Raw genomic sequence first — 16,350 nt, 5'->3', positions numbered from 1 at the left:
CACCCCCAAAAGGGTCCAACCCCACCCCCAAAGGGTCCAACCCCACCACCCCAAGGGTCCGACCCCACCCGCCAAAGGGTCCAACCCCACCAAGGGTCCGACCCCCCCCCCAAAGGGTCCAACCCCACCAAAGGGTCCAACCCCACCCCCAAGGGTCCAAACCCCAACACCCAAGGGTCCAGACCCCCCCCCCAAGGGTCCAACCCCAACTGCCAAAGGGTCCAACCCCCCCAAAGGGTCCGACCCCCCCCAAAGGGTCACCCCACCAAAGGGTCCGACCCCCCCCCAAAGGGCCAACCCACCAAAGGTCCTACCCCCCCCCAAAAGGTCCCTACCCCCACCCCCAAAAGGGTCCAACCCCACCCCCAAAGGGTCCAACCCCAACACCCAAAGGGTCCAACCCCACCCGCCAAAGGGTCCAACCCCACCAAAGGGTCCGACCCCCCCCCAAGGGTCCAACCCCACCAAAGGGTCCAACCCCACCCCCAAAGGGTCCAACCCCAACACCCAAAGGGTCCGACCCCCCCCAAGGGTCCGACCCCACCTGCCAAAGGGTCCAACCCCACCAAAGGGTCCGACCCCCCCCCAAAGGGTCCAACCCCACCAAAGGGTCCTACCCCACCCCCCAAAGGGTCCGACCCCACCAAAGGGTCCGACCCCCCCCAAAGGGTCCAACCCCACCAAAGGGTCCTACCCCACCCCCAAAAGGGTCCGACCCTGCCCCTGGGATGAATGTGTGAAGTGCACTACTTACACTGAACATGTGAACGACCATTTGAGTTGCAGTTCCACAGACAGACCAGTGTGATCAGGAAAATACTGTCAGGATACACACACACGCGCACACACGCACACACACACGCGCACACACGCACACACACACGCGCACACACGCACACACACGCACACACACGCACACACACTCAGGATTCACTTTAGTGAAAAAAAGGAAAAGACATGAAAATGTTGACATTTATAAACTCTCCTTTTCACCAAAACATGTGAACGTCCTGAACTAAACATGAACAAGACAGACTGAAAGTACAGAGGTCACAGTTCAGTGTGTTGTTAAATGTGTGTGTGTGTGTTAAAATGAACATGTACAAATGATAAAGTGAGGATGGATACTGGTCCAAGTGCAGCTGTTTTTCTTCTGAACTTCCAGGGAATTCATGGTTGATGAGATGATTGACATGTTTGGTGAAAGGAGGGTTTGGAACTATAAATAACTTCATCATGTAATTTGACTTTTTTATGGAAGTCAGTCTGTCTCATCAGATTTGGAATTATAAAAGTTTTTGAATTGCTTGCGCTGAATTTTTTTGCTGTGAAATTAAATATGTGAATTTTTTGTCTCAATTCAACTATATTCATAAATTTAGAATAAAAAATTCAGAAGCAAAAAATTCCCATCACACATCCGGGACACCAAGGACAAGCAACCGATTCTGTCTGAAGTCCAACTGACAGCCGGCCAATCCAGTTACGTTAGCGTGGTCATGTGACGCCGGTGCAGGAAGACGGTCAGCGCGGACGTGTGATCGCAAGTTTTTGTCTGAATTTTTTGCATCTGAATTTTTTGTATCTATTTTTTTTTTTTATTCTAACTTTATGAACATAGTTGAATTCAGATACAAAAAAAATCAGATACTTAATTTCAGTGCCAAAAAACATTCAGTGCTAGAAATTCCACAGCTTTTCTAATTCCACATGTGATGAGACAGACGGACTCCCATCTGTTCTCAGGCTGAACCCAGATGAACAGACCATCTGGAGCCGTCCTGGTTTAAAGGTTGTACCACACGGGTCTGTCTGCGGCCCCTCATAGAACACGATCACTAACACTGTACACATTCCATGGGTCAGACTGGAGCATCAGGTGGGCTGCTTTGGACCCGCGGGCCTCATGTTTGACCCCCCAGGTCTAAAGTGTCCGTCTGGTCAAAGCTGCAGTTACATGTGCTCTACAACAAAAGGAAGAAAGGCTTTACTTCTGGAGCTATTTCACTATTTGTGCATTTGTGTGAGCCCCTCTGGTGTCCTGGTTCCTGTGGGTTCCTCACCACCACCTGCACACACAGGTTCCAGACACCTGCTGTGATTGGTCGGAGCTGAGGGGGGCGTGGTCTGCGCTCCTATTGGCTCTTCGGTCACCTTTACACCAACATGTGGATCTCATTGTACTCGTCCCGTCCGTCCTCGTCAAAGTTTGGAGAGTCCTCATCACAGTCCAGCTGTCAACACACACACACACACGGAAAAAGACCACAGAACTTTAGCATTAGCATTAGCAGGTTTACTACACACACACACAGAAGAAGACCACAGAACGTTAGCATTAGCATTAGCAGGTTTACTACACACACACACAGAAGAAGACCACAGAACGTTAGCATTAGCATTAGCAGGTTTACTACACACACACACAGAAGAAGACCACAGAACTTTAGCATTGCATTAGAAGGATTTACTACACACACACACAGAAGAAGACCACAGAATGTTAGCATTATCATTAGCAGGTTTACTACACACACCACAGAAGAAGACCACAGAACGTTAGCATTAGCATTAGCAGGTTAACTACACACACACACAGAAGAAGACCACAGAACGTTAGCATTAGCAGGTTTACTACACACACACACACGAAGAAGACCACAGAACGTTAGCATTAGCATTAGCAGGTTTACTACACACACACACGAAGAAGACCACAGAACTTTAGCATTAGCATTAGCAGGTTTACTCCACACACACCACAGAAGAAGACCACAGAACGTTAGCATTAGCATTAGCAGGTTTACTACACACACACACACACAGAAGAAGACCACAGAATGTTAGCATTAGCATTAGCAGGTTTACTACACACACACACAGAAGAAGACCACAGAACGTTAGCATTAGCATTAGCAGGTTTACTACACACACACACAGAAAAAGACCACAGAACTTTAGCATTAGCATTAGCAGGTTTACTACACACACACACAGAAGAAGACCACAGAACGTTAGCATTAGCATTAGCAGGTTAACTACACACACACACAGAAGAAGACCACAGAACGTTAGCATTAGCAGGTTTACTACACACACACACACAGAAGAAGACCACAGAACGTTAGCATTAGCATTAGCAGGTTTACTACACACACACACAGAAGAAGACCACAGAACTTTAGCATTAGCATTAGCAGGTTTACTACACACACACACAGAAGAAGACCACAGAACGTTAGCATTAGCATTAGCAGGTTTACTACACACACACACACACACAGAAGAAGACCACAGAATGTTAGCATTAGCATTAGCAGGTTTACTACACACACACACAGAAGAAGACCACAGAACGTTAGCATTAGCATTAGTAGGTTTACTCCACACACACACAGAAGAAGACCACAGAACGTTAGCCTTAGCATTAGCAGGTTTACTACACACACACACAGAAGAAGACCACAGAACGTTAGCATTAGCATTAGTAGGTTTACTCCACACACACACAGAAGAAGACCACAGAACGTTAGCCTTAGCATTAGCAGGTTTACTCCACACACACACAGAAGAAGACCACAGAACGTTAGCCTTAGCATTAGCAGGTTTACTACACACACACACAGAAGAAGACCACAGAACGTTAGCATTAGCAGCTTTACTGCACACACACACATTTTCATTTTATCACTTTATTTATTTATTCCGACAGGGACAATATACATGAACCTTAAAAAGGACAGATGTAGTGTGCAGGTTGTAGCACTAGAGCTAATTTCCACCTGTAGCCCCTGGGCAAACTGATGTTATCATTAAAAATACACACATTAATAAAAAGTAAGACATTACAGAACAGTAAAAATGCATATTTATAACTCCATCTGTGTAAAATACTCATTCCCATCCAACCATTCACTTTCACATGGACTGAACTGACTACAAACAAACTGAAAGAAGAGCACAGAGGGTTAGCGTTAGCATTAGCAGCTTTACTCCACACACACACCCACACACACACACACACACACACACACACACACTCCTTCCTCAGACCCTAACGTACCGCCTGCAGTTCCCGTTCCTCAAAGATCCTGGACAGTATGAGGCGTCTCAGTGGAACCGTCATGATGAGGACGAAGGGGAACGCCAACGACGCCACGGTGGACTTCACTACCCATAAGGCCACGATGCAGGCCAGCTGGATGAGCGTGAACAGGTTCATACGCCATGTCTTCACCTGGAGGACACACAGCAGGGGGTCAGGACTGGACCCAGACCACCAGGACTGGACTGGACCACCAGGACCGGACCAAGACCCACAGGACTGGACCAAGACCACCAGGACTGGACTGGACCACCAGGACTGGACCAAGACCCACAGGACTGGACTGGACCCAGACCCCCAAGGACTGGACCCAGACCCAAAGGACTGGACCAAGACCACCAGGACTGGACTGGACCACCAGGACTGGACCAAGACCCACAGGACTGGACTGGACCCCCAGGACTGAGCCCCCCAGGACTGGACTGGACCCACAGGACTGGACTGGACGCCCAGGACTAGATCCAGACCCCTAGGACTGGACCCAGACCCAGGGACTAAGCCCCCCAGGGCCTGTGGCCACCTCAGACCCAGTCCAACAGACCCAGTCCCTCAGACCCAGTCCCTCAGACCCAGTCCTTCAGACCCAGTTCAACAGACCCAGTCCTTCAGACCCAGTCCAACAGACCCAGTCCCTCAGACCCAGTCCTTCAGACCCAGTCCTTCAGACCCAGTCCCTCAGACCCAGTCCCTCAGACCCAGTCCTTCAGACCCAGTTCAACAGACCCAGTCCTTCAGACCCAGTCCAACAGACCCAGTCCCTCAGACCCAGTCCTTCAGACCCAGTCCAACAGACCCAGTCCCTCAGACCCAGTCCTTCAGACCCAGTTCAACAGACCCAGTCCTTCAGACCCAGTCCCTCAGACCCAGTCCAACAGACCCAGTCCCTCAGACCCAGTCCCTCAGACTCAGTCCCTCAGACCCAGTCCCTCAGACCCAGTCCTTCAGACCCGGTCCCTCAGACCCGGTCCCTCAGACCCAGTCCCTCAGACCCAGTCCCTCAGACCCAGTCCTTCAGACCCAGTCCCTCAGACCCAGTCCCTCAGACCCAGTCCTTCAGACCCAGTCCCTCAGACCCGGTCCCTCAGACCCAGTCCCTCAGACCCAGTCCCTCAGACCCAGTTCAACAGACCCAGTCCCTCAGACCCAGTCCCTCAGACCCAGTCCTTCAGACCCAGTCCCTCAGACCCGGTCCCTCAGACCCAGTTCAACAGACCCAGTCCTTCAGGCCCAGTCCTTCAGACCCAGTCCCTCAGACCCAGTTCAACAGACCCAGTCCCTCAGACCCAGTCCCTCAGACCCAGTCCCTCAGACCCAGTTCAACAGACCCAGTCCCTCAGACCCAGTCCCTCAGACCCAGTCCCTCAGACCCGGTCCCTCAGACCCAGTCCCTCAGACCCGGTCCTTCAGACCCAGTCCCTCAGACCCAGTTCAACAGACCCAGTCCCTCAGACCCAGTCCCTCAGACCCAGTCCTTCAGACCCAGTCCCTCAGACCCAGTCCTTCAGGCCCAGTCCCTCAGACCCAGTCCTTCAGTGACCCCCTCTACAGCAGACCTCAGGCTGGTGGCTCCCTCTGGTGGACAGACTGTGTGTGGGTTTGATGTGAAACACATCCAGTGTGAAGTGAACTGTGGTTCAGCTTCAGCTTCAGCTTCAGCTGCTGTAACAGACACTGGACTCAAACAGATGGCTGCATATGTGAACATGCATGAACCAGGAAAAAGGATCTGGATTTTTTTTAGATTGAGTTCATTTCTCAAAATGAGGCTAAAGTTGAAATGCATTTGGAATTTAAAAAAAAAAAGGGGTTTTATTTAGAAGATGTTTTCCCTCCTCAGACCCAGGAAAGGACCAGTTTGGACTGGTTTTACTTCAACAACTGCAGATACTGGAAACATCAAAATACAACAGTTTTTCAGATGCATTTTTTTATTCTATTTACTGAATGTCCTTAGTGGTGGACAGTTTTGTTTGTTTTTTTGTCTCACTCTGTGAACCTGTTGTCCAGCGGTGGACACTAGACCCATGTGTGGGTCTGAGGAGGTCCACTGGAGCAGATCCACATCAGTCCACATTCTACAACTAACAGGATCCTTGAGTTCAGGGTCTGTACAGACCGGACCCACGTGGGTCTGAGGGTCTGTACAGACCGGACCCACGTGGTCTGGACTATAGTACCTGTGGAACCCTTTGGAACCTCAGTTCAACTATGGGTCCACTAATGTGGACGTCAGCCATCAAAGGGTTAAAGATTCACAAGTTGAAAAGAAAAGAACAAATTCAGTCATTTCTGCACAGATTCAGTTATTCCCTCCGCCAGGAGCTATGGTGATCACTTTGCTTTGTGTGTTTGTTTGTTTGTTTGTTTGTGTGTTTGTTTGTTTGTTTGTTAGCAAGATAACTCCAAAAGTTATGGACAGATTTTCAGGAAATTTTCAGGAAATGTTGATACTGGCAGAAGGAAGAAATGATTACATTTTGGTGGTGATGGTGGGGGGGGGGGGGGGGGGGGGGGCAGATCTGTCTTGGTGGAGGTCTGCACTCTCTGAGTGCTTTTCTACTTTCCAGAGGTTTTCCTGGTCTTTGTCTTTAGTGGACTATCAGTTTGTGGTCCAGACTCATATGGTTTCCGTAAATCTGTGCATCCAGGTGGAACCGGTCCAACTGGGTCCAACAGGGTCATACGTAGTCCACACCTGCATGTGGAACAGTCCACAAACACAGACTGAGCATGTGCAGGAGACAGGAAAACCACAGAAGAACGCACTGAGCATGTGCAGGAGGTTCCAACCACAGAAGAACGCACTGAGCATGTGCAGGAGGTTCCAACCACAGAAGAACGCACTGAGCATGTGCAGGATCCGTCCTTGGTTTTCTTCTTCTGGTCATATGGTCCTATGGTTGTCATGGTTTCCATACAGTGGTGTTGGTCCTATCCGTACACCAACACCGGGGGGGGCGGAGCCAACACAAGGGGGCGTAGCTGGGAAATTGTTTATGCTCTGGGACCCGTTCGACAAAAATACTGTTTCAGGCACCAACAACGCCAGTGTCATGTGACCAAAGGCCCAAACCACAGGAAACTGTAGTGGACTGACATAATGTGGGTGTGGTGTGTGTGTGTGTGTGGGGGGGGGGGGGCACAGTACTGTGGACACAAGAGGACAATGAGTTGATGGAACAGTGTCCATGATTGGATCTGGGACAACAACATGTCCTTACTGCTGATTGGAACAGGACAAATTAGGACATCTGATTGGCTCTGGGAAAAGAGACACACCCATATTTGGTGCCTCAGTACTGTGGACGTAGAGAATGGCTTTTTTTATGTGCATAAACATAATGAACTGTGTCCAATTTAAGGACACACACCAGTCTGTGGGACATGTGTGGGACATGTGTGGGCTATGTCTGGAACATGTGTGGGCCATCTGTGAAACATGTATGGGCCATCTGTGGAACATGTGTGGGACATCTGTGGAACATCTGTGGAACATGTGTGGGACATCTGTGGAACATGTATGGGACATCTGTGGAACATGTGTGGGACATCTGTGGAACATCTGTGGAACATGTGTGGGACATCTGTGGAAAATGTGTGGGACATGTGTGGGCCATGTGTGGAACATCTGTGGAACATGTGTGGGGCATCTGTGGAAAATGTGTGGGACATGTGTGGGCCATGTGTGGAACATCTGTGGAACATGTGTGGGACATCTGTGGAACATGTGTGGGCCATCTGTGAAACATGTGTGGGACATCTGTGGAACATGTGTGGAACATGTGTGGGCCATCTGTGAAACATGTGTGGGACATCTGTGGAACATGTGTGGAACATGTGTGGGCCATCTGTGAAACATGTGTGGGACATCTGTGGAACATGTGTGGAACATGTGTGGGCCATCTGTGAAACATGTGTGGGACATCTGTGGAACATGTGTGGGCCATCTGTGGAACATGTGTGGGCCATCTGTGGAACATGTGTGGGGCATCTGTGGAAAATGTGTGGGACATGTGTGGGACATGTGTTGGGCATCTGTGGGACATGTGTGGGCCATCTGTGGGACATGTGTGGGACATCTGTGGAACATCTGTGGAACATGTGTGGGACATCTGTGGAACATGTATGGGACATCTGTGGAACATGTGTGGGACATCTGTGGAACATCTGTGGAACATGTGTGGGACATCTGTGGAAAATGTGTGGGACATGTGTGGGCCATGTGTGGAACATCTGTGGAACATGTGTGGGGCATCTGTGGAAAATGTGTGGGACATGTGTGGGCCATGTGTGGAACATCTGTGGAACATGTGTGGGACATCTGTGGAACATGTGTGGGCCATCTGTGAAACATGTGTGGGACATCTGTGGAACATGTGTGGAACATGTGTGGGCCATCTGTGAAACATGTGTGGGACATCTGTGGAACATGTGTGGAACATGTGTGGGCCATCTGTGAAACATGTGTGGGACATCTGTGGAACATGTGTGGAACATGTGTGGGCCATCTGTGAAACATGTGTGGGACATCTGTGGAACATGTGTGGGCCATCTGTGGAACATGTGTGGGCCATCTGTGGAACATGTGTGGGGCATCTGTGGAAAATGTGTGGGACATGTGTGGGACATGTGTTGGGCATCTGTGGGACATGTGTGGGCCATCTGTGGGACATGTGTTGGGCATCTGTGGGACAAGTGTGGAAAATGTGTGGGACATGTGTGGGCCATCTGTGGAACATGTGTGGGGCATCTGTGGAAAATGTGTGGGACATGTGTGGGCCATGTGTGGGACATCTGTGGGACATGTGTGGGCCATCTGTGGAACATGTGTGGGCCATCTGTGGAACATGTGTGGGGCATCTGTGGAAAATGTGTGGGACATGTGTGGGACATGTGTTGGGCATCTGTGGGACATGTGTGGGCCATCTGTGGGACATGTGTTGGGCATCTGTGGGACAAGTGTGGAAAATGTGTGGGACATGTGTGGGCCATCTGTGGAACATGTGTGGGGCATCTGTGGAAAATGTGTGGGACATGTGTGGGCCATGTGTGGGACATCTGTGGGACATGTGTGGGCCATCTGTGGGACATGTGTTGGGCATCTGTGGGACAAGTGTGGGACATGTGAGGGACATGTGTGGGACATGGACAGCTGGACCTGGTGTGGTTACCTTGGTGACGTAGATGTGGTCTGGGTGGTGCTTGGCGGGCGTGCACATCAGTGTGATGCGTTCGTACAGCTGGATGCCCGTTAAAGAGGTGACGCCCATGTACAGGAAGATACCAAACAGCACAGCCAATGGGATGAGGCGGAGCACGTCTGTCATCACTATGGACAGACCTGAGGACGAGAGAGGACAGACACACACACACACACACACACGCATGCGCATGCATGCACGCACACACATACACACACATGCACGTGCATGCACACACACAGGCTTTGGTTAGAAGAAAACTGATTAGAACAGGAACAATCTGGATGCTGTTAGTCTTGGTCTGATGGTGGTTGGTGGGTGGGTGTCCTTGTCCCGGTCCTTGTCCCAGTCCTTGTCCCGGTCCTGGTCCTGGTCCTTGTCCCGGTCCTTGTCTGGTCCTTGTCCCAGTCCTTGTCCCGGTCCCAGTCCCGGTCCCTGTCCCTGTCCCGGTCCTTGTCCCGGTCCTTGTCCGGTCCTTGTCCCGGTCCTTGTCCCAGTCCTTGTCCCGGTCCTTGTCCGGTCCTTGTCCCAGTCCCTGTCCCAGTCCCAGTCCCGGTCCTTGTCCTGGTCCTGTCCCGGTCCTTGTCTGGTCCTTGTCCGGTCCTTGTCCCGGTCCAGTCCGGTCCCTGTCCCGGTCCTTGTCCCGGTCCTTGTCCGGTCCTTGTCCCGGTCCTTGTCCTAGTCCTTGTCCCGGTCCTTGTCCGGTCCTTGTCCCGGTCCTTGTCCCGGTCCTTGTCCCAGTCCTTGTCCCGGTCCTTGTCCCTGTCCGGTCCTTGTCCCGGTCCCAGTCCTGGTCCCTGTCCGGTCCTTGTCCCGGTCCTTGTCCCGGTCCTTGTCCGGTCCTTGTCCCGGTCCTTGTCCCAGTCCTTGTCCCGGTCCTTGTCCCTGTCCGGTCCTTGTCCCAGTCCCAGTCCCGGTCCTTGTCCTGGTCCTTGTCCCAGTCCTTGTCCCGGTCCTTGTCCCAGTCCCTGTCCCAGTCCCAGTCCCGGTCCTTGTCCTGGTCCTTGTCCCAGTCCTTGTCCCGGTCCTTGTCCGGTCCTTGTCCCAGTCCCAGTCCCAGTCCCGGTCCTTGTCCCGGTCCCAGTCCTCTTACCTACAAGCACAGCCACCAGCAGCCCCGTCAGCCTCTGCTCCTTCACCTCCTGGATCATGGGCTTCTCTCCGGGTGCCGTGGCTTTACTCATGACCGTCAGAGCGTTGACGTGGGTCACCGAACGCACCGTGGCCGCCGTCAGCCAGGGAAGTCCGAACAGAGGACAGACGGCGCCCAGGATGACGATGAGCAGCAGGTCCAGGTGGAAACCCGAACCTTTGACCAGACGACGCTCCTTCTTACTGACGATCAGTCTGAGGACAGGGAAGAAGAACAGGGTTTTATGGAGGACAGGGTCATGTGACACAGGTAGGAGGAGAATCCATACGTACGAAGTGATCTGAGTTTCCATGAAGATGAGGATGAAGACCAGCAGGGCAGGGACCACCGAGGCCCCCATCATCCATGTGGGGAAGGGACGTTTGTCCCCAAAGGGACTGATGAACCAGCCCCGTTTGTCTGGAGACGTGACGGAGAAACCAGAGGGAACGTTGAGTTTCTGTAAGGAAAAGAGAGGAGGATGAAGGAAGGACAGATGAAGGAAGGACAGAAGAAGGAAGGACAGATGAATGAAGGACAGAAGAAGGAAGGACAGGTGAATGAAGGACAGATGAATGAAGGACAGGTGAATGAAGGACAGATGAAGGAAGGACAGATGAAGGAAGGACAGATGAATGAAGGACAGGTGAATGAAGGACAGATGAAGGAAGGACAGATGAAGGAAGGACAGGTGAATGAAGGACAGATGAATGAAGGACAGAAGAAGGAAGGACAGATGAAGGTAGGACAGATGAAGGACAGAAGAAGGAAGGACAGGTGAATGAAGGACAGATGAATGAAGGACAGGGGAATGAAGGACAGATGAAGGAAGGACAGATGAATGAAGGACAGGTGAATGAAGGACAGGTGAAGGAAGGACAGATGAATGAAGGACAGATGAAGGAAGGACAGATGAATGAAGGACAGGTGAATGAAGGACAGATGAATGAAGGACAGGTGAAGGAAGGACAGATGAATGAAGGACAGGTGAATGAAGGACAGGTGAATGAAGGACAGATGAAGGAAGGACAGATGAAGGAAGGACAGAAGAAGGAAGGACAGATGAATGAAGGACAGGTGAATGAAGGACAGATGAAGGAAGGACAGATGAATGAAGGACAGATGAATGAAGGACAGGTGAATGAAGGACAGATGAAGGAAGGACAGATGAATGAAGGACAGATGAAGGAAGGACAGAAGAAGGAAGGACAGAAGAAGGAAGGACAGATGAATGAAGGACAGATGAAGGAAGGACAGATGAATGAAGGATGGATGAATGAAGGACGAATGAATGAAGGACAGATGAAGGAAGGACAGATGAAGGAAGGACGGATGAATGAAGGACGGATGAATGAAGGACAGATGAAGGAAGGACAGAAGAAGGAAGGACAGATGAATGAAGGACAGATGAAGGAAGGACGGATGAATGAAGGACAGATGAAGGAAGGACAGAAGAAGGAAGGACAGATGAACTAAGGACAGATGAAGGAAGGACAGATGAAGGACAGATGAAGGAAGGACAGATGAAGGACAGATGAATGAAGGACAGATGAAGGAAGGACAGATGAAGGACAGATGAATGAAGGACAGATGAAGGAAGGACAGAAGAAGGAAGGACAGATGAAGGACAGATGAATGAAGGACAGATGAAGGAAGGACAGATGAAGGAAGGACAGATGAAGGAAGGACAGATGAAGGACAGATGAATGAAGGACAGATGAAGGAAGGACAGATGAAGGAAGGACAGAAGAAGGAAGGACAGATGAAGGAAGGACAGAAGAAGGAAGGACAGAAGAAGGAAGGACAGATGAAGGAAGGACAGAAGAAGGAAGGACAGATGAAGGACAGATGAATGAAGGACAGATGAAGGAAGGACAGAAGAAGGAAGGACAGATGAAGGAAGGACAGAAGAAGGACGGACAGATGAAGGAAGGAAAGATGAAGGAAGGAAAGATGAAGGAAGGACAGAAGAAGGAAGGACAGATGAAGGAAGGACAGAAGAAGGAAGGACAGATGAAGGAAGGACAGAAGAAGGAAGGACAGATGAAGGACAGATGAATGAAGGACAGATGAAGGAAGGACAGATGAAGGAAGGACAGAAGAAGGAAGGACAGATGAAGGAAGGAAAGATGAAGGAAGGACAGATGAAGGACAGATGAATGAAGGACAGATGAAGGAAGGACAGAAGAAGGAAGGACAGATGAAGGAAGGACAGAAGAAGGAAGGACAGATGAAGGAAGGACAGATGAAGGAAGGACAGAAGAAGGAAGGACAGATGAAGGACAGATGAATGAAGGACAGATGAATGAAGGACAGAAGAAGGAAGGACAGATGAAGGACAGATGAAGGACAGATGAAGGAAGGACAGAAGAAGGAAGGACAGATGAAGGACAGATGAAGGACAGATGAAGGAAGGACAGAAGAAGGAAGGACAGATGAAGGACAGATGAAGGAAGGACAGATGAAGGAAGGACAGAAGAAGGAAGGACAGATGAAGGACAGATGAAGGAAGGACAGATGAAGGACAGATGAATGAAGGACAGATGAAGGACAGAAGAAGGAAGGACAGATGAATGAAGGACAGATGAAGGAAGGACAGATGAATGAAGGACAGATGAAGGAAGGACAGAAGAAGGAAGGACAGAAGAAGGAAGGACAGATGAAGGAAGGACAGATGAATGAAGGATGGATGAATGAAGGACGAATGAATGAAGGACAAATGAAGGAAGGACAGATGAAGGAAGGACGGATGAATGAAGGACGGATGAATGAAGGACGGATGAAGGAAGGACAGATGAAGGAAGGACAGAAGAAGGAAGGACAGATGAATGAAGGACAGATGAAGGAAGGACGGATGAATGAAGGACAGATGAAGGAAGGACAGAAGAAGGAAGGACAGATGAACTAAGGACAGATGAAGGAAGGACAGATGAAGGACAGATGAAGGACAGATGAAGGACAGATGAATGAAGGACAGATGAAGGAAGGACAGATGAAGGACAGATGAATGAAGGACAGATGAAGGAAGGACAGAAGAAGGAAGGACAGATGAAGGACAGATGAATGAAGGACAGATGAAGGAAGGACAGATGAAGGAAGGACAGATGAAGGAAGGACAGATGAAGGAAGGACAGATGAAGGACAGATGAATGAAGGACAGATGAAGGAAGGACAGATGAAGGAAGGACAGAAGAAGGAAGGACAGATGAAGGAAGGACAGAAGAAGGAAGGACAGATGAAGGACAGATGAATGAAGGACAGATGAAGGAAGGACAGAAGAAGGAAGGACAGATGAAGGAAGGACAGAAGAAGGACGGACAGATGAAGGAAGGAAAGATGAAGGAAGGAAAGATGAAGGAAGGACAGAAGAAGGAAGGACAGATGAAGGAAGGACAGAAGAAGGAAGGACAGAAGAAGGAAGGACAGATGAAGGACAGATGAATGAAGGACAGATGAAGGAAGGACAGATGAAGGAAGGACAGAAGAAGGAAGGACAGATGAAGGAAGGACAGAAGAAGGAAGGACAGATGAAGGAAGGACAGAAGAAGGAAGGACAGATGAAGGGCAGATGAATGAAGGACAGATGAAGGAAGGACAGATGAAGGAAGGACAGAAGAAGGAAGGACAGATGAAGGAAGGACAGGTGAAGGAAGGACAGAAGAAGGAAGGACAGATGAAGGACAGATGAATGAAGGACAGATGAATGAAGGACAGAAGAAGGAAGGACAGATGAAGGACAGATGAAGGAAGGACAGAAGAAGGAAGGACAGATGAAGGACAGATGAAGGACAGATGAAGGAAGGACAGAAGAAGGAAGGACAGATGAAGGACAGATGAAGGACAGATGAAGGAAGGACAGAAGAAGGAAGGACAGATGAAGGACAGATGAAGGAAGGACAGATGAAGGAAGGACAGAAGAAGGAAGGACAGATGAAGGACAGATGAAGGAAGGACAGATGAAGGACAGATGAATGAAGGACAGATGAAGGACAGAAGAAGGAAGGACAGATGAAGGAAGGACAGAAGAAGGAAGGACAGATGAAGGAAGGACAGAAGAAGGACAGATGAATGAAGGACAGAAGAAGGAAGGACAGATGAAGGAAGGACAGAAGAAGGAAGGACAGATGAAGGAAGGACAGATGAAGGACAGATGAATGAAGGACAGATGAAGGAAGGACAGAAGAAGGAAGGACAGATGAAGGACAGATGAAGGAAGGACAGAAGAAGGAAGGACAGATGAAGGACAGATGAAGGAAGGACAGATGAAGGAAGGACAGAAGAAGGAAGGACAGATGAAGGACAGATGAAGGAAGGACAGATGAAGGACAGATGAATGAAGGACAGATGAAGGACAGAAGAAGGAAGGACAGAAGAAGGAAGGACAGAAGAAGGAAGGACAGATGAAGGACAGATGAAGGAAGGACAGAAGAAGGAAGGACAGATGAAGGACAGATGAAGGAAGGACAGATGAAGGAAGGACAGAAGAAAGAAGGACAGATGAAGGACAGATGAAGGAAGGACAGATGAAGGACAGATGAATGAAGGACAGATGAAGGACAGAAGAAGGAAGGACAGATGAAGGAAGGACAGAAGAAGGAAGGACAGAAGAAGGAAGGACAGAAGAAGGAAGGACAGATGAAGGACAGATTAAGGAAGGACAGATGAAGGAAGGACAGAAGAAGGAAGGACAGATGAAGGACAGATGAAGGACAGATGAATGAAGGACAGATGAAGGACAGAAGAAGGAAGGACAGAAGAAGGACAGATGAATGAAGGACAGAAGAAGGAAAAGACAGATATACTGTCTGGTCCATACATTCATATATATGTGTGTGTGTGTGTGTGTGTGTGTGTGTGTGTGTGTGTGTGTGTGTGTGTGTGTGTTACCTGTGTGTAGGTGTCAGTGATAGAATAGTCCACTAACACTGACACTAAAATGGAGATGGGAATACCAAAGTCACCGATGATCCTCCGAGCCTAAACCACAAACACAGAAAACACAGAAGGATAGTTTTCTTTACGTAGAATTTAGAAACAGACTTTTAACCCTCTGGTATCCAGGTGTGCCTTTTACGCACACTTTGCACTTCGTTTTAAAAACTTCATATTATTTTTCACAATTTAAATAAGGTTAGAATTCAAAAGTTGTTCATTTGTGCATGATCTTTAAAATTCTTTCCACCAACTCAAATGTGCACAGTGTATACAAAAGAAAATGACCAGACTAGCATCTGTCTGCCAAGTGTGCATAAAACGCACTGTTTCTAACATTTGATCTGTATGATTAGGACTGAGCTGGATTTACAAAAATAAAATCTAATTAGAGCAGAAAAATAAATCAATATATAATATTTAATAGTTTGATTTATAGGTGTGCATTTTACGCACACTTGGTGACAGATGCTAGTATTTTTGAACATTTGACCTAGCACCAAAAATAATAATAATGCAAATTAACTAATGTTGGAGTTAATCACTGACATATACCAGGATGAAAAAATCTAATAATATGTGATCCACTTTTTATGGAGTATATTTTTAAAAAAAAATTTGTGTTTTTTGCATCCAAAAAAATGGTTTGTTTCCATTACAAACACGGCATTTAAAGGGTTAAAAAATTGTGACAATTATTGAGTATTTGGTATTTTTATTTACGGCTCAAGTCGATGAAATAGAAAAAAGTGTAAAAGAATTAAAAACAAACTGTATGAATTTTTTTTTTTACATTATTCCACAAGTGTGCATAAAAGGCACACCTGGTGCTTAGTAAGGGCCTTGGAGGACGGGATACCAGAGGGATAATAAACAGAAGGAGTGGATCAGTCTAAACCAGGGCTGTCAAACAGGCATCCCGGGGGCCAAATGCACCCCCCCCCCCACCCAAAAAAAAGGTTCCAGTCCCACCCCTGGAA

At 48.8% G+C, this 16,350-nt stretch overlaps 1 protein-coding gene and 1 pseudogene across 1 annotated transcript in view; both read right to left on the bottom strand.

Annotated features, from left to right (window-relative positions):
• Window positions 1-775, bottom strand: part of LOC115412086 (anion exchange protein 3-like) — a 20,168-nt pseudogene extending 19,393 nt beyond the window's left edge.
• LOC115412559 (anion exchange protein 3-like) overlaps window positions 732-16,350 on the bottom strand; it is a 29,241-nt gene continuing 13,622 nt past the window's right edge. The window contains exons 5-10 of the mRNA XM_030125130.1: window positions 15,326-15,415; window positions 10,732-10,898; window positions 10,400-10,653; window positions 9,277-9,446; window positions 4,064-4,237; window positions 732-2,234 (exon numbers count right to left, since the gene is read on the bottom strand). Of these exons, the coding sequence (XP_029980990.1) occupies window positions 2,157-2,234; window positions 4,064-4,237; window positions 9,277-9,446; window positions 10,400-10,653; window positions 10,732-10,898; window positions 15,326-15,415 (933 nt within the window). The 3' untranslated portion in view covers window positions 732-2,156. The remainder of the gene's footprint in view (window positions 2,235-4,063; window positions 4,238-9,276; window positions 9,447-10,399; window positions 10,654-10,731; window positions 10,899-15,325; window positions 15,416-16,350) is intronic.

This window comes from Sphaeramia orbicularis, chromosome 21, assembly GCF_902148855.1.
Source record: "Sphaeramia orbicularis chromosome 21, fSphaOr1.1, whole genome shotgun sequence".
Taxonomy (NCBI): Eukaryota; Metazoa; Chordata; class Actinopteri; order Kurtiformes; family Apogonidae; genus Sphaeramia; species Sphaeramia orbicularis.
Note: the sequence above shows the minus strand (reverse complement) of the source record. Positions and strands in the feature narration are given on the sequence as shown.